Source organism: Phyllopteryx taeniolatus, chromosome 21 (genome assembly GCF_024500385.1).
Source record: "Phyllopteryx taeniolatus isolate TA_2022b chromosome 21, UOR_Ptae_1.2, whole genome shotgun sequence".
Classification (NCBI taxonomy): Eukaryota; Metazoa; Chordata; class Actinopteri; order Syngnathiformes; family Syngnathidae; genus Phyllopteryx; species Phyllopteryx taeniolatus.
Window position 1 is genome coordinate 13,254,691 of NC_084522.1, and position 27,628 is coordinate 13,282,318.

The 27,628-nt window shown below is 39.4% G+C and overlaps 1 protein-coding gene across 1 annotated transcript in view; it reads right to left on the reverse strand.

The window, feature by feature from the left end:
• The window catches only part of stt3b (STT3 oligosaccharyltransferase complex catalytic subunit B), an 87,269-nt gene that overhangs the window by 17,928 nt on the left and 41,713 nt on the right, over positions 1-27,628 (reverse strand). Inside the window, exons 4-9 of the mRNA XM_061759710.1 lie at positions 26,594-26,659; positions 17,285-17,384; positions 16,512-16,610; positions 10,493-10,639; positions 3,794-3,842; positions 1,916-2,070 (exon numbers count right to left, since the gene is read on the reverse strand). Coding sequence (XP_061615694.1) covers positions 1,916-2,070; positions 3,794-3,842; positions 10,493-10,639; positions 16,512-16,610; positions 17,285-17,384; positions 26,594-26,659 — 616 coding nt within the window. The remainder of the gene's footprint in view (positions 1-1,915; positions 2,071-3,793; positions 3,843-10,492; positions 10,640-16,511; positions 16,611-17,284; positions 17,385-26,593; positions 26,660-27,628) is intronic.

Consider the following 27,628-nt stretch of genomic DNA (forward strand, 5'->3'; position numbering starts at 1 on the left):
CCCAACAAGCACTCCTGTCCATCCACGAATGCTGCCTTTTCACAAATATAATTGTCTTATAACCACACTAGGTCATTTAAATCTAAGATGGAGTGAGTCACTCAATTCAATACAGAAAATAACAGTTAAACCGTTGCACCGTCCGTTCCAGGTGCTGCGAGTCAGCATCCTGTTGTAGCAGCTCCGACTCACATTCTCTTTCAATTCTTTGTTTCTATAGTATTTTTCCACTAATGTCCTTTTTCTTAAATCCAAGGTGTATTGTCGGAGTTTACCCCTATTATCCTCTTGGTTACGACGCTTAACCTACAACTACAAGGAGCTACTGCCTTGCTATTAACAGGAGCTGGCCCAAGTACTCTTGGCGGAAAATTCACCTTGGAGGAGATAAGCAAAGGAACAAGAGCCAGCACTAAAGTGAAGCAAGAGAGGACTGAATGGGACAGAAGATTTGAACCGTTCTGTCCATTGATCATTATGGAGAATGTGAGCTTCCTCACCAACAAATGACCCAACGTCTGTTAAAAACTGCAATTATTTGTTTATTCAACCAACAGCTGCTGCAGCCAACACAAGTGACGACATGCATGCTGTGATCGTGAGATTACAATTTTAGCATCCCGGCACCCTTATACTGGTCAGTGGAGACTTCAATCATGTTCCTCTCGCTCATCTACAACCAACATGTAGACTGCAACAAAAGGGGGGGGGGGGGGGGGGGGAACTTCTGTATGCCAATGTGAAGGGAGCATACGGCTGGCTGCTCTTCTTTTCTCCCTCCACTGGAGAATCTGACCACAGCTTCATACACTTTTGAGACCACAAAAAGGCCGCTGGTGGAACAGCAGGCAGCCAACATAAGGACTGTAACAGTTTGGTCTAACAGAGTGGAGACCCTACAGGGGTGTTTTGATGTTACCTCCCGGTTTTGTGTTTTTAAAGATGTATATTTTTTAAATTAAACAGTAGTATCTTATGTATTATTATTCATCCGTCCATTTTCTGAAGCGCTCATCCTCACTCGGGTCATGGGTGTACTGGTGGCTATCTAGGCTGGCTCCATGAGAGAGGCAGTGTACACCCTGAACTGCTCGCCAGCCAATCGCAGGGCACAAATAGACAACCATTCGCATTCACAATCACACCTACAGACAATATGCAGTCTTCAATTAACCTACCATGCATGTTTTTGGAACTGGAATAACCTGAAGAAAACCCACGCAGGCACAGGGAGAACATGCAAACTCGACACAGACAAGGCCGTATTTGAACCCAGGACCTCAGAACTGTTGAGGCGCACGTGCTAAACCAGTCGTTCACCGTGCCAACATTATAATAATAATATTTTATTATTATTATCATGTTGTTGTCATTGTTAGTTTTTTATTGTTTTATGTTATTTTTTATGTACAGCACTTTGTTTCAGATGTGTTTCTTTTTACCCTATAAAACTACTCTTTAAAAAACTAATATTTCATCATTATGAAGCAGCGAAACACTGGTTCCAGTATTGCTAAAATCCTGGCAAGAAATGAAAAGCATTTCTGAATTGTGTTCACTGTATTAAAAGTATGGTCCAGAAAAAATCTGTAGCAAAATTTGAAATAAGGATTGCAAAAACTGTTGTAATATGGATAATTCTTCAAGTTTTGAGCATATGGATAGCAACTAAATGATGGTGCGCATTATACATGGCTATAAGGGTGTTCCTGATTTTGGGGGTGTGCATTATACTCGAGAGCGTATTATACAGGATAAAGTAAGTTTGATTCCAGCCTTCCTACAGTATTGGGGACCACACCAGCCCATTGACACTGGCATTGAGTTCGTGCATGACATGAGCACTTGCCTCTTGAAAACATCCACAGAATGTCAAAGAATATTTTTAATTAGATTTAGTAATAAATGGACTTACCAAACACTCGTTCGTCATTTATGTTCTTGATGCAGAACCACAGGCCTGCCGGGAATGTGCACACTAGGATGTGAAGGTCGAAGAAGAAAGAGACCCACGTTGTCGGTTGGTGCTCTGACACAGATGCTATGATGGGGATGTGGATCTTGGCATAGCTATGAGGAACAGAAGGACAGATAAGTGTTTTGACAAAATTATACAATAAATCTTCCAGAATAATGGTGTAAAAAGATCCATTATATCCACAATATCTTTGTTATGAAACATTAATAAATACCACCACAGATGAGTTAGGCAGTTTCCTTTTTGGTTTATGTTCTCAGTTTTTTGTGATTACAATTGGGTGGGAAGACATCCACAAAAATTATTTGTATCAGCCTCATACGGCGTCGTCAGCAAATAGGGGGAGAACTGATTGTCTCACACGTCTTTGTCATTTGGATAAGTGTGGGCAAGACATATTTCTGTCACAACATTTCCCCCTCTATGACACGGTACAGTTAGTCTTTTCTGCAGTGTTATAACACGAGCATGATGTTCAAATGATAAATAGAGTGCACTTATATAGCGCTTTATCACGGTGCCCAAAGAGCTTTAAAGAGGCTCACATTCACCCATTCACGCACACATTAATACACCAATGCACCAATGGCCATACAAGGCCAGTTCCACTGGGAGCAATTTAGGGTTCAGTGTAGGCTTTACACAAACAGGATTTTTTGGGGCCGATCACCGATCAGCGAATAAAAAAAAAAAAACGATAACCCATCACCGATCCGATCACAAGCTGGAGCAATGTGTATTTAAATTACTTGTTCATTTATTGTATGTACTTAATTGCTCAAAAAATATTTACAATAAATAATGTATCTTTGTCCATCTATTTATGCCAGTGAGGCAGAACAAATGAATGGTATTGTATTAGATGGCAGGAAGTACATACAATAATGTATGCGCTTTTTGACATTTTTGTTTGTTAGTGTGCTGTGAGATTTTTCAATTGTAAAATATGTGCCTTGGCTCCATAAAGGTTGAAAATCACTGACGGAAGTTATAATTACGCTGTGGCCCGTGACAAAAATGAGTTTGACACCCCTGCCTTAGAGCATGATTCGACAGAACACCTGCATGTTTGCTAACATCCGTTAGTGCTAGCACTAGCTTGCTGGGCTACATAACATTTTGTTGCCTGCTTGCGAGCCGTATCGTATTAAAAGTACGTGAACATACCTCAAGCAAGCCTTAAACGAACGTCCTCTCCCAAGCACAGGTGACCACCAACACAGGCTTTCCCCCATTTTGTTCTTATAAACCCACAGTGCGATCCATTATAGTTGTCGTCTCCATGGTAATGAGTGTATCCGGTCACGTTTGAGTTGACAAGATGAAGCCCAGTGAAAAAACGGGATGCGGCAAGATTTTATTGCAGTAGTCTGACATAGTGCAATCATGAAAGACCAAATTTGTCTCGTAGTCTGATCCAGGCATTACATATCTGCCCCACACTGCCGACATGTTTTTTTTTTTTCTCCACCAAATAACTAATGGTGGTCAATAGTCCACCACTGCTGAGGTAGCTCAGTAGTCAAAAGACAGGCGACAAGATAGCTGAGAAAGGCTGGATGGACAGACGACGCGGAGTAAATGTCTTTTGCGGAGCCGATCACTGATGTCATTGATCGGATCGGCGAATTATGACAAAGCCGATCAGCATAAAAAGCTAATTATCGGCCGATATCGATCAGATCGGTCTAAAGTCTAGTTCAATGTCTTGCCCAAGGACACTCCGACAGCAGACAGTAACCGACTCGGTCTACCAAGTAAGCCGCAGCTGTCGTTCAACACCATGATTGTTCAGCACAGATAAGCAGAACTTACCCAGTGTCCCAGAGAGAGTAGAAACGCCCGCTCCATGGAGCAATGTATCCTAAAGAAAGAAAAAAATCATTTTAAATTGCAATTTCGAAACAAAAACAATACTTCATGCTATTTGATGCATGCACACACACACAAATATATACAAAAAATGCATTACATAAATGAACAATATAAGTTAAATAACTAACAACTACGGTAGTAAGTACGTAGAAACTTCATAAAAATTTGACAGCAAAATACCTGGTAATCTATAATTTGACTGCTTCGTTTTCGTCACCAGCTGTGTGTGCTTCTTTCTGTTGACGTGAAGAACCAAGCGCGTTCTCCCTCCACATCCATAATTACGAGATGCAGTATGCCTCCCCTGGTTCTTTAATCTTTCTAATATTTTCATGAAGGTATTAATTTCCGACTTTTAATTCCAGCCAGCGCAAATTCCACGGATTCTTGATCCCGTTATCCTTATAAAGCTTCTTTACAATGTCGGTCTCGCACTATGTCCCTGCGTTGACACCGACATACCACAAACTCATTAATGTAAAAACTTGATAGCATACAATGAATTTAAATGTGAAGAAAGACCGCACTGATAAAATATAAATGGCGGAAGACTGGCACCTTGCTTGCCGTAATACGGTCTTCAATGCTGTAAATGTGACGGTCACGATTACTGACCGTCAATGTCGACAAGAGTACTACTAACCCCCCCCCCGACCCAGAATTTTTTTTCCAAATTGACACGATATACATAATTCATTTCTCTAAAAGGAAAATCCGTGGAATTTTCCTTTTCATAGTCCTGCATCATAGGTGAGTGGCCAATTCTGGAACTATCAGACTTTGTCAACGGCAGTTTAAGTGAAAAATGGAAAATATTTTTGGACACAGTGTTCAGTCCCGACGGTCCGTTTTATTCGATATATCGGGGTCTGTTTTATCGAGGTTCCACTGTATATCACTCTGTAAATGTTACCATTGCCCTCAAGTCTCCAAAAACAGGCAAATGCCCACGATTAGCAACAATTTTAGTAAAAGGTTTAGTAAATGTAAGTCCTTAAAGACCCAGTGTCAATGAATAATTAAATCATAATCAATAAATGGTTGAGAAACAATACCAGTGTTTCCCACATGTACATTTATATGCGGCGGGCCGCCACAAATACATTTTGGCTACCACTAGACATTTTTGTACTGCTGCTCTGTGAATGTAGCATGTCATTAGACTCCAGTACAGTAGGTGGCGGTATCTAACACACACAAAAAACAACAAAAAAGGATCTGCACGGCTCGTTCAACCTGAGAAGAGGTTCAAGAGGAAGCAAAGAGGGAGACAGACGGTCCGTTTTATCTGATATTCCTTATATCGAGGTTTCACTGTACTTAAATCATCAGCAGATTGTTGGCATCTAGGTGACACCACCTATTGTTTAGAGTAACAAAGCTCCAATTATCAGGGAGCTGCTTAGTTAAGCAACTTAAATATTAATCAACTGTCATGTCTCAATAAAGGAAACGCACATGCACAATAATGATGTAAAGGATGCAATGCATGTCACTTTTAAAGATGGAATAACTTGGCGTGGAGTAAGAATTTCATACCTGTGCCATAAAATCATGTTAAATTAAGACTTTTGACTGTTATTCAATACTGGTTATCATTTTTGATAAAGGGAGAATATGTTACAGCTCCTGTACTGGATGTCATATTTGTGCAATTGGTCACAAAGTTGCAGCTGGTCATAACGTTGGCATGTCCCAGCTGACACATGGCGAGGTGCAGCGTACATGCTGGGCAGATCACCAGTCAGTCAGATGGCTGACAGATTACGATAGCCTTTTAGTTCGACTGCCAATTTGGCCGGCATCTTCCTGTCCTCCTGGCCAAATATGACTCTCTCATTCGTAGCATTATACTGTATGGCTGTCTTCAATTCCAGTCCATTCCCCCCTCTAAGAGCAGAAAATACAATCCCTACTATTTTACAAACATGGACAAATATTGTTGCTACCCCTCTGTTTATCAAAGTAAAACCCCACAGTGGCCAAAGAAATAACTAGAATGTGAGAAGTAATACATTAAAATTTTATGAAAATCGCATTGCTTTGGAATTGTTATTCAACAGAATTATTTTATAACACAAACTCACGAAACAGGCCTGGACAAAAATGTTGGTCCCTTAACCGTTTCTAGCTGTGTGTTTTCGGCCATTATCCTGCTGCTAAACCTATGACCAGCGACTGAGATCAAGCTTTCCGATACTGGGAAGCACATTTCTCTCGAGAATACCTTGATAGTCTTTAGATTTCATTGTACCCTGCACAGATTAAAGACACCATATGCCAGGTGTAGCAAAGCAGCCCCAGAACACAGTCTCCTCCATGTTTCACAGTAGGGACAGTGTGCTTTTTCTTGGTATGCTTCATTTTTGCGTCTGTGGACAGAGAGCTTATGGGCTCTGCCAAAAAGTTTCAGTTTTATCTCATCTGTGCATAGGACCTTCTCCGAGAAGCTTTGTGGCTTGTCAACATGCAGTTGGGCAAATTCCAGTCTCTGTTTTTAATGATTTATTTTCAACAGTGGTGCCCTCCTTTTTTGTCTCCCATTAAGTCCACTTTGGCTCAAATAACGACAGATGGTGCGACCTTACACTGATGTACCTTGACCTTGGAGTTCACCATTAATTTCTTTGGAGGTTGTTCTGGTTGTTTTTTTTGTTACCATTCGTATTATCCGCCTCTTCAATTTGTCTCCTGCGGCCACGTCCAGGCAGGTTGGCTACAGTCCCATGGATCTTAAATTTCTGCATAGTATGAGCTACTGTAGTCACAGGAACATCAAGCTGTTCGGTCTTATAGCCTTTAACTTTAACGTATTTGTCTATAAAAAAAAAATTCTAATCTCTTCAGACAACCCTCTCCTTCGCATCCTCTAGTCCATGTTTAGTGTGGTACAGGCCATGTCTCCAAACAGCACAATGGTTACCTGTCACCCTGCAATTAGGCCGTCTGATTACAAGTTTAAAGACTCCTGTGATGCTAATTAGAGGACACACCTTGTCCCATCATCAAATTATTTTCAATCTTTTCTAGGGGTGCCATAATTTTTGTCCAGGCCTGTTTCATTAGTTTATTTTATAAAATAATTCTTTTGAACCACAATTTAAAAGTATGTCTGATTTTCATTCAATTTTTAATTATTACTTTTGCCAGATTCAAGTTGTTTCTGTGACCACTGTGGGTTTTTCAATCATTATCAGAGAGGTTTGTCTACCACGCGTGTAGACAACTCACAGGGATCTGTCATAAGGTAGAGGAGCCCCTACTGATGCCTGATGCCAAGATTCATTCTTTGAAGCCATATTCGCATAGGTGGTTAAATTGACGTGTGTAAATAGTTTATGGGTTACTTTTTAATGTTTTATAGACCTATACAAATTGTTGACTATTATTATTACGGAACCTGCTCACCCATTTACGCAACCAACTAAGTTTTATAAGTATGTGTCTAAGTAAGCCATTCCGATTTTGGTGTGGCTGTGACATTTTTAAAGTGCTCTATAAATAAAGTTGAGTCACTTTGTGTTTGGTGATGCTTGCACAGCGTGTGCCTCATACATGGATCTACTCACTAACTGACAAGTGTAATGCTGCAGCTTGGTGATGAAGTGAGGCTACCTTGGGTGAAAATACACTCAACTTGATGCTTCTAATTAATTTAATAAGTGTGCTCATATTCTTAATCTTTGGGGTTTATTTACCGAAGCTTACCAGTTATTTAGATGCATGGGAAGTGTTTAAAAAATTATTTTAAAAATGTACAATATGTCTCTTCGTTGTTTATGTGATGCAACCAACAACTTTTGCATGTAATCTCTGTTCGCGATTTTAAACCGACATACTATGCATTGCGCTGGTATATTTCCTGCTAGACATTTTGTGCTGGTTATTAAAATGTCAAGTCAATCAAATGTACAAAAAAGGACCAAAAAAAAAAGTCTATAAGATATGGGGCTCATGTATGATCATAGTCCTTTTGGTTGTAAGAATGTTTCCATAGTAAAAGGGTATTCTGAAAACTTAATAGAATTATCTTAACGGGAACCTTTTAAGCTGCAAATTACTAGGCACAAGGCATTTCATACGAGCATACATATTTTAAGCATTGATCTAGATTAAACTACTCGTCTGAAATGTTGCTTGGGGGGCTCTTTCAGTCGTACATGTGCACAACCACCACCCATACAAGACAACACAAACAAGCTCAGATGCATATTTTAAAATGCAATGTTTCCTATTTCTGAACTGTGACTCATTTGCTTCCATCTATCACTCCGTTGTGTAATCTCTTTTAAAGAGCCTAAAATGTCTTATAATAATAATATTTCAAACAAACCAAAGTGTCTACTTGGTTTCTATATCAGAGGATAGTTTGGAGAGAAAAAGCAGCAAGTGTGAAAAAGTGACGAGAACAATTCTCATGCGGGGTTCTAGTTTAAAAAAATTCTACTAAAAAGTGTTTCCAAAATGGTAAATCAACTTAAATTCGTACAAATGGAATGAAATGTAATTTCTCCCAAAAGAAGGGCGCTCCATCAGCAGCTCAAATCACAGACTTGAAAAAGCAGGAGAAAAATGTAATCAATAAATAGCAAAAGAAGCATGAAACATTGGTGGCTCAGCTATAACCATAAACCACAGCAGAGTTGCATATCATAGAAGAAAATAAGCAGGAAAATGTAAAACCGGCAAGACGAAAAAAAAAAAAAAGGCAAAAGACAGTCATATAAGCTGCAGATTTTTCTGTTATACATACAAAAACATTGTGTCAAAATATGCTCACAATGTGTTTTTAGGTTTTAAATAGGTCTCAATGTAGTTAGTTAGCGGGCGGGGTATTTTAAGGCCTAAACAAATGATAACATTTTTATTACTACCGTATTTTTCGGATCATAAAGCGCACTATCAATGAATGGGTCTAGTTCCATACATAAGGCGCACCGGATTATAAGGCGCATTAATAGAAACAAAACGGTCAGATAAGTCACTTATACACACACCATAATATGTTGAAACACAGTAAGTATTATTCCGCGAGGCTCCTCACTACGGTAGCGGTAACGCTCCGACAATCCGGCTTCGTAGTTTACCAAAGTCAAACTGAAACATTTTGACAGATTTTTCATCGTCTTGTACCACATAAAATCAGTTCGAGGTCAGTAAGAACAACCAAAATTCATACATAAGGGGCTACAGATAAGGCGCACTGTCGATTTTTGAGAAGATTTAAGGATTTTAGGTGCGCCTTATAGTCTGAAAAATACGGAATGCATTTTCTGCTCACATGTTTTTGTCTTTAAAAAAAAGTGTTTTAATAAAAGTATGTCTCTAATGTAATGTTTCTCAACCTTTGAGCCAAGGGACCATTTTACATAAGAAAAAAAGTAGAAGCGCATTCAATTGTTCTGCCTGTCTCTACGTTACTTGCACAGAAAACTGAACAAAGATACATTATCTATGGTAAGTAAATAATTTTCAAAACAATTGAGTGAAATTGGCTAATTTCACACACCACACCTGATCATCTCTCATGGCACAAAAGCTTGTGGGAGGAGTATTTGAAGGCTAAAACTATTTTTAAAAATGTATCTCATAAGGTCTCCCTATATCACAGCTTTTCACAGTGGGTGGCGGGTCTAACATAATGGGGGGTGACTGCAGTTCATGAACAACAAAATATATCTAAGGTTACTCAAATAGACCACCTACCATGACACATCCACACTTTTGTGATCCCATCACAAAAAGGCACCTCTAACGTGACGTGGGAAAAAATGTGATGACAATAATAAAACCAGAGGGGAAATTATTGTGACAGGTAGCTAGCCTACCCGTCCTGATTACTCAGTACAATGTCAACGATAATAAAAAGAGAGGAGAATCTACCCTACAAAATGTGCTGTTATACTTTTTATGTGAAGACAACTTGAAAGCACAAGCAATAGTCTGCCAATGTACAAAATTAGCATTCTACTTTGGTCTTACACTTATGACAGCTAAGAATGCTAAAGTTACTTGAAACATTGCCTGCTCAGTTTGTTTAGGTTTCATAATTAGGGTTAAATAGACTAGAAACAACTGCATTTGGATTCATGCATTATTGGGCTTTGCTACTTTGCAGCATCACAAACATTTGCCATCATAAAGAGCTATTAGTGTAGCGTGAAGCACAAGAAACATCTGAGCACAGTATATATTGGAGTCAAATCTATCTGATGTGAGTATTCCGGATCAGTCTATTGGCCTATTTAAGAACACGCTTATTAATCTAATCAGCCATGATCCTCATGCATAAATAACAGCCTTTGCATGTAAACAGAGGACATTAAGGGAAGTATTGTAAAGATCAATGACAATTTGATGAATTTATGATGACTAATATTGTGAGACTGGCCGCATATTTAGTATTTATAGTACATTTAAATATATATAATAGATAATTGAATCTTAATTATCGAGTGTAACATGATCACAGAAGATACTGAAGCTGTGCAATTGCTCACAATGGCAAAAAACATCTATTTGTGAATAATAGTGTTGCTAGTAAAAGCATGAGCACATCTGTATGGTAACACAGATCATACCGTACATGTACAAACCATGAAGGGATATTACTGGAAGCATACATACAGTCATACATACCTGTGTATGTGAGATAGATCACGGTGAGGAAGACCATGCCAGCAGCGAGAGAAACACCGAGAAAGAAGAGTGTCTGGAATTCTTGTCTGGTCAATCTGTCTCTCAAGTACTGCAGGAAGGCGTATGCTTGTAGTAGCGCAAAGACACCTTGGGGGGGGGGGGGGGGGAGAGTAAAAAAAGTAATTAAAAACTGGTACAGATTTCAAATATGTTCAACTAAATAGCCCATCTGTCTGCTTCGTCTTATCTGTCATTCATGGTCCCTTCGGTTGCAATGAATTAATCTTCCTTTATTGACTGTGCAGAGCTCTTCAATCTGTCTTTTTTTTTTTTTTTTTAATATGACATGAAAAACAATTGTTTCTTTCTAGCACTTTCAGCACCTTCTTTGACAAACCACATGTGAAATCACCCTCCTCTTCAGAATGCCTTCAACCACCCACTGCAGATCTCAGCCTTTCTACAGTGAAGCCCCTGAATTTTTCTTGGAGAGCAGCCATGGTGCTAAAATTCTATCCCACCCTGCCCGCATGCCTCGAGGGTCGCCGTCCCAACAAGTCGATGGCTCAGTCACCCTCCCATCATCTCCCATTGTGCCTCCTAAATGCTACCACCAGATGTTCTGAGCAGCTGCTACACAGGCAACCTCAAATATACTTGCTCTCTTAGAGCTAGCACAAAGGGAAAGCCAAAAACAGAGTGGGAGAGATTTCAGAGCTAGCACAAAGGGAAAGCCAAAAACAGAGTAGCAGATATTTCTGGTGGAGAATTGTTCAATGCCTTTTAAGATGCTGTTAGTGTGAAATTCTAAGAAAGAAAATCACTTCACACAACAGTAACTAACGTTGGTTGGAAAGAAAGAGTAAGATTCCTAATGTTAGGGATTCAACAATAGTGCATGTTTATCATACAGAAAATACCTTCAGTGTCAAATGACAAATCTATGCCAGGTCTATTTTAAGAAAATACACAATACAATTCACTCAAATGCCAATCCTTACAGGCATAAAGCACAATACCTGTATTTTATTAATGCAACGAAGGCCAGGCATTTGACGAAATTAAATACGGGAAAAGTTAAGGTCCATAAAAGAAGCCCACAGAACCTTCAGGATTTGAAGACTGCTTGTGTGGAAGATAGGGCCAAAATCACACCAGAGCCATGCATGAGACTAGTTTCTCCATACAGGAGGCATCTTGAACCTGTCACTGCAAACAAAGGCTTTTATTATTAAATAAATACGAGTTGGCGTGTTCAATACTTTTTCCCTGTGTCATTTCACATTATTACACAACTTAATTTCTGAAATAATTTGTTCTACTTTCTTTGCATGTATGGTTTATTTGGGTTGTTCCCAACATCTGGTGAAATCTTCATGTCAATACCATCTTTGGAAATATATGTCGTGAGAAAAATGGTGGCGTATTAAATACTTATTTCAGCTGCTCTGTCAATTTCATTTAAAAAAAAGAAAAGGTCCCCGTGTCAGCTACTTCTGTTTGACCCAGTTTTGTATACACTTTGTCGATATGTCCCCTTTCATCTGATTGATTGCCGTTGTGTAGAAGACCCAATTGTGACAGAACAGGTTGACAGCGCTGACTCGGAAGTGGGGAGGTAGGCGGAGATCTACGCTAGTGATTTAGATCAGCTTGCGGAATTCGAATGACCTGATTTTAGGCCTCTTGGCAGAAAAACATCTGAAACTCAGGAATGCGTGGACGATTATAATTTATATTTCACGTTTACTGAGACAATATTACATCCCAAATACTAGAAAAAGTTGGTTTGGCAAAATACAGTACAATACTTTAAATCGTCAAAATAGGCCAGTAAGAGAGAGCCGGTAGTAGGCAAGTACCATTAATCTGATATTTACAATGCTATTGTGTATGCAAACATGCTCGCAGTGTACCAGTCAATGAGGACTTCAGTCAGCGCAGAACACTAATTTCTGTAGTTGTACATCTTTAAAATGTGAGCTACTTCAGAATTTGAGAGTCTATTCTGAGTTTTTGACTTTTGTCATTGACTAAAATGTGAAATGTTAAATGGGCAGGTACAGTATAGCTTGGGTGTTTTAGTTAATTTTAAACTGCTGAAACTACAGTTTGATAGCGACAAGCCTTCTTCCGGTCCCTGCTGATTTAGCAACAACATTTCACTATTGAACGAAAATAAAACAATTTCACGATTATGCCTAGATCAGACTACAGGATTTTAGCCCCAATATTGGCCCGATTTCCCAGATCAGGCCCGACATATTTTGTCGGGAACGACAAACTTCTTGTAGCGTGACATAATCCATGACCAACGATTTGGACCTATGATAGCTCTGTCAGCAAAATGAAAAGTCTAGCATGTTTGATATTTTTCGGATAGTTTCAGTGTTGTGTGACATAACGACTCTCCGACAGCGCACCTTGGCGTCGACCAGTAGGATTGCATATTGTGACTGGCGCATCGCCTCCCATGCTTGCCGTTGTCAGTATACTTGGTCGCCATTGTCAACATTTATTCACATGCACAAACCAATGTTTACCAAAGCTTGAGAGCATGATTCGACAGAACGTCGGCATGTTTACGTACAATTGTTAGTGCTAGCACTAGCTTGCTAGGCTACATAACGTTTTGTTGCGCGCCGTATCGTATTAAAAGTATGTGATCATACCTCAAGCAATCCTTTAATGGATAGCCCAAAACGTCATCTCCCGAGCACCTTGTGGCACCACACGTTTTCCCCCCCTCTTTTTGCCCCCCCCCCCCAACATTGCAGCAGCGATCCATTGACAACTTGTTGTCGCCATGGTAATGGTTGTATCCGGATGCAGTGAAAGGTGACATGTTTTCTGCTCACGACAGTTTGATTTGACAAGATAAAGCCGTGATCATTAAAGACGGGATACGTTGGTGTCTGAATGTCGTGTAGTGTTGCCACTGTCTGACAGACGGCAAGATTTTAATGGCAGTAGTAGTCTGACAGTGCAATCGTGAAAGACAAAATTTGTCTTGTAGTCTGATCCAGGGATTACACAGACCAAAACTAATGGTATCAGTATATTCCCACAATAATGGAAAAACAAATTTAAAAAGTTTCTAAGCCCACAATTGTGTACATTATTAAACGTTAATAGCAGAAGAAATTCCACTAAAATTAACTTAAAATTACAAAGGCAACAATTATCATAGATATGAAAAAGGTTGGCGGCACGGTGTACGACTGGCTAGTACATCTGCCTCACAGTTCTGAGAATCCAGGTTCAAATCCAGCCCCACCTGTGTGGAGTTTGCATGTTCATTCTCCTGTTTCCTCTTACATTCCCAAAACGTGCATGGTAGGTTAATTCAAGACTAAATTGGCCGTTGGTGTGAATGTGAGGGCAAATGGTTGTTTGTTTATATGTGACCTGCGATTGGCTGGCGGCCATTTCAGGCTGTACAAGATAGCTGGAATAGGCTCCAGCCTAGTGAGGATAAGCGGTACGGAAATGAATGAATGACAAAAAATTTGAGATGTTGGCCCACTTCAACTGTTTTTTTCTGCATTTTCTTCATACAGGGTAATAATATCTTATTTATTATATCTTATAATAACGGAAATATGCCAACACCTCTGCCCTAGTCTTCGTAGGCAAAAAAAAAAAAAGATCATCACCTTGACTGCGTTCCACTTTGTTTCATAGCACTGTGGCATATACAGGCGCCTTAATTTGTTTGTATATATGTAGGTATCTATATATAAGGGTTTATATATTGGTCCTCATAATACAATTATTGTACACATTGATACGAAGTACACCTGTGCTGCTAATTAGAGGGCACACCTTACTTTTGCCCCTATGGTCAAATTAATTTTCATCTTTTCTAGTGCTACCATCATTATTGTCCAGGCCTGTTTCATAACTTTGTCTGAAATGATTCTGTTTGAGATAAAATTCAAAATCCAAATTTTATTTTTAAATGGGTAATTTTCAGTAAATGCTGACTTTTTTTTCATTTGTCAGTTTCAAGTTACAGTCCCTTCAAAAGTATTGGAATGGCAAGGTCAAGTCCTTATTTTTTGTTGTATACTGAAGACATTTGGGTTTCAAATTAATGAATGATGAATATCAGACAAAAGTTCAGAATTCCAGCTTTTATTTCATGGCGTTTACATCTAGATGTGCTAAACAACTCAGGACAGAGTCACCCACTTTTCAAGGGAGATCAATTATTGGAACGTGACTGATGGGTGTGTCTAGTTGCTCCGGTGTTGCCTTTTAGATTGATTGCTTAAACGTTAGATACTGCTTGTTTTTGGCTTTGAGTTTTACCCGTGTAAACTGCATTTTCTGATAAACAAACATGAAGACCAGAGAGCTGTCTATGGGAGAAAATCAAACCATTTTGAAGCTGAGAGAAGAGGGAAAATCGATCAGAGATATTGCACAAACATTGAGCATAGCCAATACAACAAATTTGGAATGTCCTGAAAAAGAAAGAAACTCCTGGTTTACTGAGCGACAGACATTGAACAGGTCGGCCAACGACATCAACAGCAGTTGTTGGCAGAAAGAATGTGAGAGCTGTGAAGACAACAGTCCGGGACATCCCTGCCAAACTCCAAGGGGCATGGGTAAAGGTATCTCAATCCACTATCCAAGACTCCGAGAGAAGAAATATACTGGAGCCATACCACAAGATGCAAACCATTCATCAGCAAAAATAATCGGAAGGCCAGATTGGATTACAGAGATGCGCCACAAAAGTTTTGGAAAGGCCAATGTATGGAGAAAAAGGATCTGCTTATGATCCAAAACACATAAGCTCATCTGTGAAGCATGGCGGCGGTTTGGGCTTGCATGGCTGCTTCTGGAACAGGCTCACTAGTCTTTATTGATGACGTAACTCATGATGGTAGCAGCAGAATGAATTCTGAAGGCGACAAAACCATTTTGTCTAGCAATTTACAGAAAAATGCATCCCAACTAATCGGGAGAAGTTTCATCATGCAACAAGACAATGACCCAGAATACACTGCCAACACAACAACGGACTTCATCGGGGGGATAAGTGGAAGGTCAGACTGGCCAAGTAAATCACCGGAGCTTAAACCAGTAGAGCATACATTTTACCTCCAGAAGAGGAGACTGAAGGGCGAAAACCCCAGAAAAAAACAAGAACTGAAAGTAGTAAAGGCCTGGAAAGGCATTTAAAATGAAGAATGCAACAGTCTGGTGAAGTAAATGGTTCGCAGGCTTGATGGTTATTTATTGCAAGTAAGGGCTATGCCACCAAATTAATGATATTCACTTGAAGTTAATTTCATAATGTCTGTTCCAATACTTTTGCTCACTTGAAAAGTGGGTGGCTTCAAACAAAGTGTTCTGTTGTGAGTTGTTTCACATCTAGATGTAAATACCATGACATTAAAGCTGTAATTCTCAACTTCTGTCATATTCATCTTTTGATCTGAAACCCAAATGTCTACAGTAAACAACAAAAACAAATTAATTGACTGCCGTTCCTATACGTTTGGACTGTATATCAGTGACAATTGTATGTTTCTTTCATTAAAAGAGTACCACCAACAATTTTGTCGATGTGTGTCTCTATGGACCCATTGTTGTTATTATTCTGTTTATATATTCACATAATACAATCACTCAATCAGGAACAACCGAACCAAACTTCCTTTTAGTTTGAAAGTAGAATCCCGCCTTACATTAGGATTCTGTAGTCCAATGCCACTACAATGGTACTACCTACTAAGCTGCAGCACAACTGATGATCTAATTTGCCACCCTATGGACACAATTTTCATAAGGCTCTCCCCGTTCAAAGACTACACAAAAGCATGTGACAGTGACATTGCCATTAAGTCTACTGTAATTTGCAACTGTACAGTGATATACTATACTCCATGATTTTGCATACATTAACTCTTGGTTTGGATTTGTCTTTTAAATACATGTACAAAGTAAACCAGTGAATGCAGTGCAATTGTGTAGGACAATGAATATGTCACATCGGACTTACCAGCAGCAGCCATATGCTCACTGGTCCTGATTGGTTGGAAGCCGACAAAAGGGATCTGCATTGACAGTACAAGACCAACAATGTAGAACGTGCTGTAAGCTGTAAAGACAGAAGGAGAGCGAGAGAACTGATTAAGTTAGCAAACCACAAGCTCAAACTCACTAAGGGACGTCAATGTCAGATTTCGACAAATGCACACTTACGTATACTAGAATTTATTTTCCCCATCTTCATGAACAGTAAGCTTTAGCAAAACCATCTCACTGTGAAAAGGTTATGACCTAATTGCAAAACTCTCCATCTGTCTGCTTTAAAAATTTGTCGATTAAATTTACTGTATGTACACATATGTAAATGTCAACATTGCATTATTTGGTTTCATTTTTCAGCAATGGCTTGACTACAGCTCCTGATGGATACACACAGATGTTTGAAAGGTTAAAATGGTCCTGCCAAGGGATCGGGTTCTGAAGTTGTACACTTCTCAGAGAAATATGAATGTTTCATCATAACAAATGTTTTCTCTACAATCAAACGCTAAACTACAAAAAGAACATTGGAGCGGATGGTAGCATTTGAGAAAACATGGCCAATTGCTTATGATTGCGAGGTGGCACAGGCATGAATGTTATTTAGAATTTTGATCATCTATTGTTGTTATGTTCAGAAAGAAGGGAGATTTTGAGCATACGTTTATCTTCAGAATCCAATTTAATTGTGAACATCAAGTCATTCCCGACGACAGCTTATGACAATGAACGTGTGTTCCATACCAATGTAGACTCTTCGGCTGTAACGTTGCATCAGGAGCAGCACGAACACATGAAGGGGAATCAGGTTGATTATAAACACATAGCCTCCCCATGCTGATACCTAGGAAGAGAAACAAGTAAACAATTCAGCTTAAGTGCACCATTTTTTTTTTTTATTTTTTTTTTAAATTAGATTTCCATATATTGAAAATCAGGTTCTACAGTAAAAAGGCTTAGAAGAAATGTCAGGTTAATCTCAGGTAAAATCGAGTTAACCACAGAATTGGTTGACAAACTCACATCCGGTGCTCGAGAGAGAGAAAGAAATGAGCAGCGAAACAATATTTGATAAAGAAAGCTAGCATCAGCAATATCTAAATGAAGAATTTGGCACAAAATGAAGCCTGCTTTTAAACCTAATTTTGAGTCAGCCAATGTCATGCAGACTGCTTGTTATGCAGTGTACAGTGGGGAAATAGCAATATTTGGCACCTCCCCTGAGCCTTTTCAGCACACTCACTGTGACTGCACAACGATGTATAAATCATGCCATGGTTTTGCATGTTTATATATGCACCGGCACATTGCTTGTTTTCAGCAATAGCAATCCAGAAAGCTAAAGCTATTTTGGCTTTTGGCAAGAGCCTGGAATTTACATCACTGCCATACACAAACATACAGCGCAAGCATTCAAGTTGGGGCTCTCACTCATTGAGCCCTTGAATAACTGACTTTACTTGACTTTCATGGACTGTTCAGCATTGAGGATTGGCTCGTGCAGTGCGAGTAAATGATTTTTTTCAAAAACAATAGTTTCTCTCCTTAGGTATTTAAAGGAGTATAAACACTGAAGACAAGATCTTTACTTGAAACAATTTTTAACTGGTTAGGGTTAGGGTTGAAACTACCATTAAAACTGTAAAACGCAAGTGAAAACCCAATGATAAGGACATTCAGTTAGCAAAGAATTTCTCATCAGAATATCTTGGCATTTTATTTTGGGTATTTAACTGAAACTAATATACAATAAGTTAGATTGCAAGACTGCAAATAAATGGTGTTGCGACTGAGATGTACATATCTATGTATAGTCAACAAAATGTTTAGACCACCCTTGTTTCTTCAATTTCTTGTTAATTTTTAATGTCTGGTACAACTAGGTATATTTGTTTGGACAAATATGTCAAGAATAGCTCGTAAGCGTTTAACTCATTCACTGCCAGTACTCCATGTTAACATGGATATTTGAATTCAACAGCCTTCAATGTCTTAAGAGCCAATATCTAGCCATTTTCCATGGTTTTATTGATAGTAAACAAAATCAAAGGCAATACAATTAGGCTTAAGCATGTCAAATAGGACTAAGTATTATGGAATCAGCTACATTTTGCTAATGCAGGGTTTAGTGACTCAAGCAAATTGGTGATTTATTTATTTATTTTATTTGTTTTTGGATTCCCTTAAAAGTAAAGATTTTGGAGATCTGAGGATTCCAGTCAACAGCGATGATATACAGTGCCACTACAGAGTATTCACACCCCTTCACATTTTCCACATTTATGTGACACTTATTCTAAAGCTGATTTGAGTAGTTTTCTTTATATTTATAAATACAAGACAATAGCCCACAATGACAAAAAGTAACGTAAAGTATTTTCCGACATTTGTGTAAATTTACAAAAAAATGTAAACATTCAAACATAATGGGTTCATAAGTATTCACACCCTTTGCTATGACACAAACTTAAGCTCAGGCGCATCTGATTTCCACTGATCATCCTTGAGATGCTGCTACAACTTGGAGTGGTAATTTAGTTGACTGAACATCATTTGGAATGGCACGCACCTGTCTATATAAGGTCTCATAGTTGGCATTGCTTATCAGCAGAAACCAAGCAATGGAATTGTCTGCAGACCTCCGAGATCGGATTGTGTCAAGGCACAAATGTGGGGAATGATAAAAAAGAATTTCAGCAGCATTGAAGGTTCCGAATAGGACTGTGGTCTCGATTATTCGGAAATGGAAGTAGTTTGGAATCACCAGGCCCTTTGCTAGAGCTGGCCGTCCGACCAAGCTGAGTAACGGGAAGATGGGCCTTGGTCAGAGAGGTGAACAAGAACCCTATGGTCACTAAGGCGGTGCTCCAGTGTTCCCTTGCAGGGATAGGAGATCCATCCAGAAGGTCAACCACTGCTAACGCACTCCACCAATAAGACCTTTGTGGTAGAGTGGCCAGACGGAAGCCACTTCTCACTAAAAGGCAATGGCAGCCCACTTGGAGTTTGCCAAAAGGCACTAAGAATTCTCAGACCTGCAGAAAGAAAAAATTCGCTGGTCTGATGAAACCAAAATAGAACTTTTTGACCTGAATTGCATCATATCCGCAGAAGAAGAGGGAACGCCCATCATCTGGCTAACATAATCCTTCCTGTGAAGCATGGCGGTGGGAGCATTATGCTGTGGGGCTGTTTATCTGCTGCAGGAACTGGGTGACTAGTCCGCATAGAGGTTAAGATGACAGCTGCCAAATATAGAGAAATTCTTCAAGAGAACTCGCTCCAGAGTGCTCTGGAACTCAGACTAGGGCGTCGATTCACCTTCCAACACGACAATGATTCAAAGCACACAGCCAAGATAAAGGAGTGGCTCCAGGAGAAGCCCGTGAATGTCCTCAAGTGGCAAAGCCAGAGCCTGGACTTGAATCCAATCGAATATCTCTTGAAAGACCTAAAAATGGCTGTCCAACCTGGCTGACCTTGAGAGGATCTGCAGAGAAGAATGTGGGGAAATACCCCAATACCCCAAAACAGGTGTGCCAAGCTCATAGAGACATAACCAAGAAGACTTGAGGCTGTGATTGCTGCCAAAAGGTGCTTCAACAAAATATTAAAGCAAGGATATGAATATATATGTACCTATTATGTTTAAATGAATTTGCACAACTGTCTGAAAATATGTTTTTACTTGGCATTATGGGATATTTTTGCAAATTTATTTGTTTATTTTTAAAGAAAACTATAATCAAATCAGCTTTAGAATAAGTCTAACATTGCAAAATGTGGAAAAAGTGAAGGGGCGTGAATACTTTCTGGTGGCACTGTATAGACATTAATAAAGGCACGTGCATAAGCCTTGTATTGGAACCACTGTGCCAAAATAAGCCATCTAAATGAATAATCCCCACTCGTTAACTTTGAACAAATATTAACAAAAAAATGTTTGAGATGAGTCATGTCAGTGCTCAGCCAGAGGCGCATGTAACTCCTCTTTGTAGCTCTTCTCGCTGGCCCAATGAATACATGGTTAAGTTAATCGCATCGTGACGCAAAACCCAAACCAGCTAAACTACAAAATATGACATTTATCTTCAGTTTAGTATGCCTGTGGCTCTGAGGAAGGTGACAAGCCCTCTAAACTGTTATTAAATCGAATCATGAGGTATATAGAGATTCCCTCCCGAGTGTTCACTCAAACAAGCTTCACTTTAAGAACATGGTTCAAGAAGAAAACCGTGCCAGATACCCAAAGGCTAACAGCTCAGGGCAAGAATCAGACAGTGGTTGGAGTAAAATCTAGCCCTTATCGCACTCTGAATTTCATACTGTGCTCATCTGCCAAACGCAGGGCCATTCTGAAGAGGATAGAGTGAACATGGGATGCAGTGGAAAAAGTGGTTCTTCAGTGTGTACATGTTTTTGCAGCCTATTCATTGTGTTGTCATCCTTTGTTTCCTTCAGGGGAAAAAATGTGTACGGTAACTCAGAGCTACGAAGTTAACTCCTGTAAACATTTTAAGATGGGGGGAGTAATGCAAAAATGTTTGATGATTCAGTTCTTCATTCAATGAGGATGCGACGAGATTTATTTTTATTTTTTTTAAAGGCTTGTAAACTGCTCCTGCAAATGACATCAAATCAATCTTTCTGCATTGGTTCATGCACACGGACAGTTATTGATGCATATATCATTTGAAGTCGATCGGCTCTGCAAAATTCCGTGCCTTCAGAAATTCTTCTCTGCCCCTACGACATTTATTATTATTTTATTTGGATTTTTTGGGTGGCGTGGGAGACTGTTTGAGAACCTCAGAAACGCATGCCCCAATGACTGGGAAATGATGGGCTACCAAAAAGGCAGCGGGCTCCCTGACAGCATGGCTGGGTCTCACGCTGTTTAGCGGCAGGCCGCGATGGATCGCACTGTGAGGAAGAGACCAGGCTCTTTCTGTAGTTGGCATGTGGGCCCTCCTTGCCAGCGGAGGCAAACCGGCAGGGGCCCCTCCAATGGTAGGTTACATGTCAATCATCCATCCATCCATTTTCTGAGCCGCTTATCCTCACAAGGGTTGTGGGAGTCCTGGAGCCTACCCCGGCTATCTTCGGGCAGGAGGCGGGGAACACCCTAAACTGGTTGCCAGCCAATCGCAGGGCACACATAAACAAACAACCATTCGCACACACATTCACACCTACGGGTAATTTAGAGTCTTCAATTAACCTACCATGCACGTTTTTGGGATGTGGGAGGAAACCAGAGTGCCCGGAGAAAAAAAAACACACAGGCACGGGGAGAACATGCAAACTGGACTTTGACAAAATGCTCACCAGGGTCACGTGACATGAGAAAAAAGTAACCCCACAAAATGGTTCCCTGAATGAACTTCAGCTCCCCAGCACTCATGCAGCCCCAGACCATGACAGTCCCACTACAATTGACTGCAGGCAAAGACACTTATCCTTGTACTCCTCACCAGGTTGGCGCCACACACACTTGACACCATCTGACCCAATTAAGTTTCTTGGCCTCATCAGACCACAGTGCCAGTCATCCAGTAATGTACTTAGTCTGCTCATCTTCAGCAAACTATTTTGCTGACTTTCTTATACATCTTCAGCAGGGGCTTCACGAACGATAGCCATGCAGATCAATTTGATGCAGTGTGCAGTGTACAATCTGATCACTGAGAGACTGACCCTGTCACATCACATTAAAAACTATGTTAATTAATGTCATTGGGAGACGGTACACCATAATCTCTCATTAACTCAAAAAAGTTCAGACTTTCTAGTAGGCTTTTCCTGTCATTTTTGTTGCGACATCTTACACCACAAGCCATGCTCCACAGAGAGCTTCCACAGCACCCGAATTATCTAATTGTTCAAAGACATCAGGAGAGGGTCACAAAAATATCTCCCAAGACATTAAACATACCATGGAAGACATAGAAGGCAGTCAAAGTGGAGAAAATGTGCCCAACAGTTAACCCAGAACTGGATGTCCTTCCAAAACTGATGAAAAGACAAGGAGGTCAAGGAGGCTGCCAATAGGCCGACAGCAGCGTTGAAGGAGCTTCAGAAATTTCTGGCAAGTACTGGCTGTAACAACAATCTCCCGTCATCTTCATTTGTCTGGGCTCTTTGGGGAAATGTGTCAGAGTCCAATGAAACCAAGTTTGACTATTTCGGCCATATTTTCAAAAGATATGTTTGGCGCATCACCAAAAGAACACCGTACCTACAGTGAAACGTGGTGGTAGCATTGTGCTTTGGGGCTGTTTTTCTTCAACTGGAACTACACCCTCAGTCAAGGTTGGGGGGACTTATGAACAATCCCAAATGCCATTCAGTGTCAGCACAAACCCCTCAAGCTTCTGCTTGAAAGCACAATAATATCAGGAAAAGCCTACTAGAACATCTGAATTTTGAGGATCATCATACTTTTAATGGTGGCAGGCGTGTGCTGACTCACAGTTGTATGAGTTTGAATGTGATTAATTCTGAGCACAACCACATCCCCAGTTATTAGAGGGTGTGCTCACTTGTGCGACCACATTACCTTTGTTGCTTATTTATCTATTTATATTTTTATTGCCTTGTACAGGTTATAAGAGGACATTATGGTGGAAAAGGTTTGAAAATCAAATGATTTAATGTTTCATCAAACACCTGGCATTTTAACTGGTGTGTGTGGTCTTTTTATATTCACTCTATACAAGGATATGGATATACATATGTATATACATAGATACCTGGGTGGGGGAGGGGGTGGGGGGGGGGGGGGGGGTGACGAGAAAGAAAAACTGGCCTTTTTATTATTATTATTTTGCGCAGTTCGACTTAGAATAAAACACTGGCTGGTACGAACAGTTTAACAATAGTCAATTGGACAAAATGAGCTATGATTCCCCCTGATGATATTTGGTGGTGACTGTTTAGACGGAGGGCTAATGAAAATACATTACTTGACGAATGAGCATGATAGCAGTAGAGAGCCATGCATAATGCTTCCTCCACCATCATAATGCTTCCTCCACCCTCGCACATTACCAAGTGGAAAAAGTAGGATGCTGCACAGCAACCAGCATGGTTCCAGTAGCTCCCGTCCATCAGGGAAGCCTGCTGCTTTGATCCTTTTACTTATCTTGCCCTTCTTGTCACTTTTTCTCCGATGAGGTTGCTATTAAGACCGAGGAACCTTTTCCATTTACATGTAGCTCTCGCACTTGTATCACATTCATTTACACCACATGTTAAAAGCAAACCATGGCAAAGTGTCAGCATAGGTTGGATTGTAACAGAAAAATGCAACTGAGTTCATCCTGTCATGACCAAAAGCTTTTTTTTGTTGTTGCTAGGGCGACTATCAAGAACAGTGGGTGGCCTGCAGATTAAGTACACAGACTTATTAGCAATTCAGAGAAAGCATGTTGGAGACACACCAATAATAAAAATGAGAAACACAGAAAGCTTGAATTTGAATTGTCTGATGAGTATGCAAGCTGTGTCCAAAGAGAAAATACGTAATTTTTGCATTCCTCGCTGCCCCACCTTTCATTAACATTTGCCTTTTTGTACCATATCTACTCCCTTTAATATTTTCCTTTTCCTCTACAGTTTCAATTAATTCTGTAATATTCATCTTTCAATCATTCGATCCATCAAAATGGCTCCTCCTGGATGCATCGATCCAGTCTGATCAATGAATCTGGACAGCTGTAATTTGTTTTGTTTGACGCCCATCTTACTACGAGCCAGAAAAATTCAGCCACAGACGTTTTACTTTTAAGTGGCAAAAAAGTGTACTTCCCGTCTCAGAAATATGCAAACCATTTCTCACCTAGACAAAATTGTCTTGAATAATGCCTTTATCGCTTCTCTTGCCAGACATTTGATCAGTTTAGTATTTTTATTAATGGAGGAATTATGGCTTCACTACACTGAGAACATCTTGTCTATACTCCAGATTTCATTTAATTTGGTAAATTCCATACTTAATTTGTTGCATCTTCTTATTCCCTTATTTAATTGAAATATACAGTGAAATCTCTAAAGCCGTACAATATGGAACACAACTAAATAAGGTAGAGAGTTCAATTTTTCTTTGGCCTTGCGCTTTGATTTTTGATTTTGTGGATGGAACCACAGAAGTGTTCAGGCCCTACCTGGAGGAAAGGAGTTATTTTTTAACCATTGGAAGTGTTCAATCTCATCGAATGGCAATGACCTATGGGGTCCCTCAAGGGTCAGTTCTTGGACCCCTCCTGTTCATCCTGTTTTTGACTATCATAGCTATACCGATGACACAGTTATATTGAGGTGTTGTCACTGTCTAAAACAGATAACTGGATGAGCCAAAATTTTCTTCAATTAAACCACAACAAAACTGAGATAATTGTTTTTGGCAATAAAGAAAAGTGGATTGCTGTTGGTAAATACCTGGAGTAACTCTTTAAAAACGAAAGATGAAGCCAAAAACCTTGCTGTTCTGATAGATTCCGACCTGACTTTCAACAGTCACATCAAATCAATTACTAAAACTGCCTTCTACCATCTGAAGAACATAGCCAGAGTGAAGGCTTACATGTGTCAAGCAGACCAGGAGAAGCTCATCCATGCTTTTATTTCAAGTAGACTTGACTATTGTAATGGTCTTTGGACTGGACTCCCTAAAGAGAGCATTAAACAGCTGCAGCTCGGGTTCCGACCAGAACAAAAAGGTCAGAGTATATTACTCCAATTCTAAAGTCTATACACTGGCTTCCAGTCAGCTTTAGAATAGATTTTAAAGTTCTGCTACTGGTCTATAAATCACTAAACGCTTTCGGTCCTGAATACATGAATGAAATGCTAATGGAATATAAACCCAGTAGGGCTCTGAGATCGACAGACTCAGGTCAAATAGTGGAGCACAGAGTCCATGGTGACGCAGCATTTAGCTATTATTCTGCACACAAATGGAATAAGTTGCCGACAGACGTGTCAGCTCCAAGTGTGCATGCTTTTAAGTCCCAATTAAAAACTCTTCTTTTTTCCCATGCTTTTTAGAGCATTTCCACTTTTAAATGATATTTCTTCCACTGTACGCTGCATAATTGTATTTTTATTTTTTCTTTGTTATTAAATGTTTTTAATCATGTAAAGCACATTGAGTTACATTGTGTACCAAATGCGCTTTATAAATAAATTTGCTTTGCTTGTTTCAACTATTGGACAGCAATGTAGCATTTTTAAGATTAAGATTTGAAAGGCAAATTTAGGGATTAATTGGAATTGTTATTAATTTAGCACTTACTCTTGGAAAATCTAATTAGGGAGCTGCAAAAATCATGCTATTTTTTATACATATGGCAGAATACTAAAATTACCTGTAAAGAATTTGTGAGTTAGATGAACATATAAATGTACATATTTGTTATGGTAAAATTTGTTTTTGAAATTACACATGGGGCCAAAAACCCTTCCTAAAATTGTGTTTGACTTTGTAGGTTCCACTGTATGATTTTAAAATGTTTTGATTCCAATATAGTATTTTATTTACTTTTGCTTGCGTTTTGTTCTTCACCCAGATTAGCTTTGCTTGCTTTAACGCTACAGTGGGTTAGTCATTTATTTTTACGTTACTTGATGGTGCGCAAGTTCCCACTAAGATTCTTCCTCAGTATGTAATAATTCATTAAATTAGGAAAAGAAATCTGTAACGACGGCAGTTTGCTGATGAATGCCAAAATTACTGACACGGTGTTACGCTGTACATCAGAATCAAGAGAATCTCAAATCCTTTGTTTTAAAAAAATAATAATAATAAATAAAACATGGGATAACCTGTAATTCTCATTCTGATCTACCTCTAACTCATTGAGCTTAAAAATGCCTTGTATTTAACAGTTAAATAGACTCAATGCAAATACAAAACCCAAGCCACAGTTTGTGACTGTGTTCGGTTGTACAAACATAGGCAGTAGTCAGGGGATAAAACAAATAACACCATTAGCCATGAGGTGAAACATCAAAATGTCAGAAGTGTCAACGTTTGTTCGGAATGATACTTACCATATAAAAATAACAGAGACAACAGCCTATAGTCCAAAACACAGAGCCTGTCTTCACAGATTTCACCTAGGAAAGTAGACAGTGAAAAGATTATTAGAGGGTTGACCACATAACAATAGGCTGCGTAGAAGCACTGACTGAATTTCAAAGTAAAAGAATTAAAGTACACTTCTATTGTCCATCCATCTTCTACACCATTTGTCCTCATTAAGTTCACGAGGTGAGCTGCAGCCTATCTGAACTGACTGGGCGAGAGGCGGGGTGCTCTTCTACTGCAATAATGATAATGCTTCTTTAATTACTGTGGATTTTCACTGAAGATTGACTTGTCCTCTGCAGAAGGGTCACAGCTCTTTCATGAGCTCTGCATTGTAATTCACCTGAAACAAGCGTACTTTACAAGTAAATTTAATCTCTAAATGTAATTTGTTAAATGTGTAACGTTGTGACATATGCCTTATAATTGTAAAGCACGGTTGGCACTGGGTCATGAAACCTCTTCGCCAATGTGGCTAAACAGTATAAAAATCTCCTCGCCACACGATCACGTGTGTTTATTTGGATAAACTTTTAGCCACACTTAGCCAGTCCTCGTGACTGGGAAGCCGATAAGCTTTAACAATGTGGGCCCAATTAAAACTACCAAGTCAATCAATCAGGTTTAGAGGTAAACGATTCGAGAAAATTTTTGGTTTTTTCTTTTAAACAAATATTGCGATTCCAATTTAGCATGTGATTTTTCTGGATTATCTTAAGCATTATTCACTGAACAAGAATTATTCTATGGTGTGACCAACACAACACTGGATACAGCCAACAAATGAATGTTGTATATAGCCAATGTATGTTGGATATAACCAACAATTAACTTTCCTATATAAATGTTATGATGAATGGATATGAAGAAAAATCTTTTGCTATTTAATTGTAAAAAGAAAAGCCTTCCATCACAGTAGAACATTGACATTGATTTAACTTCATGCCTTGCAAAATGTAATACTGTATAATGGTCTTGTCAGTAGCAGTAGCACTGCT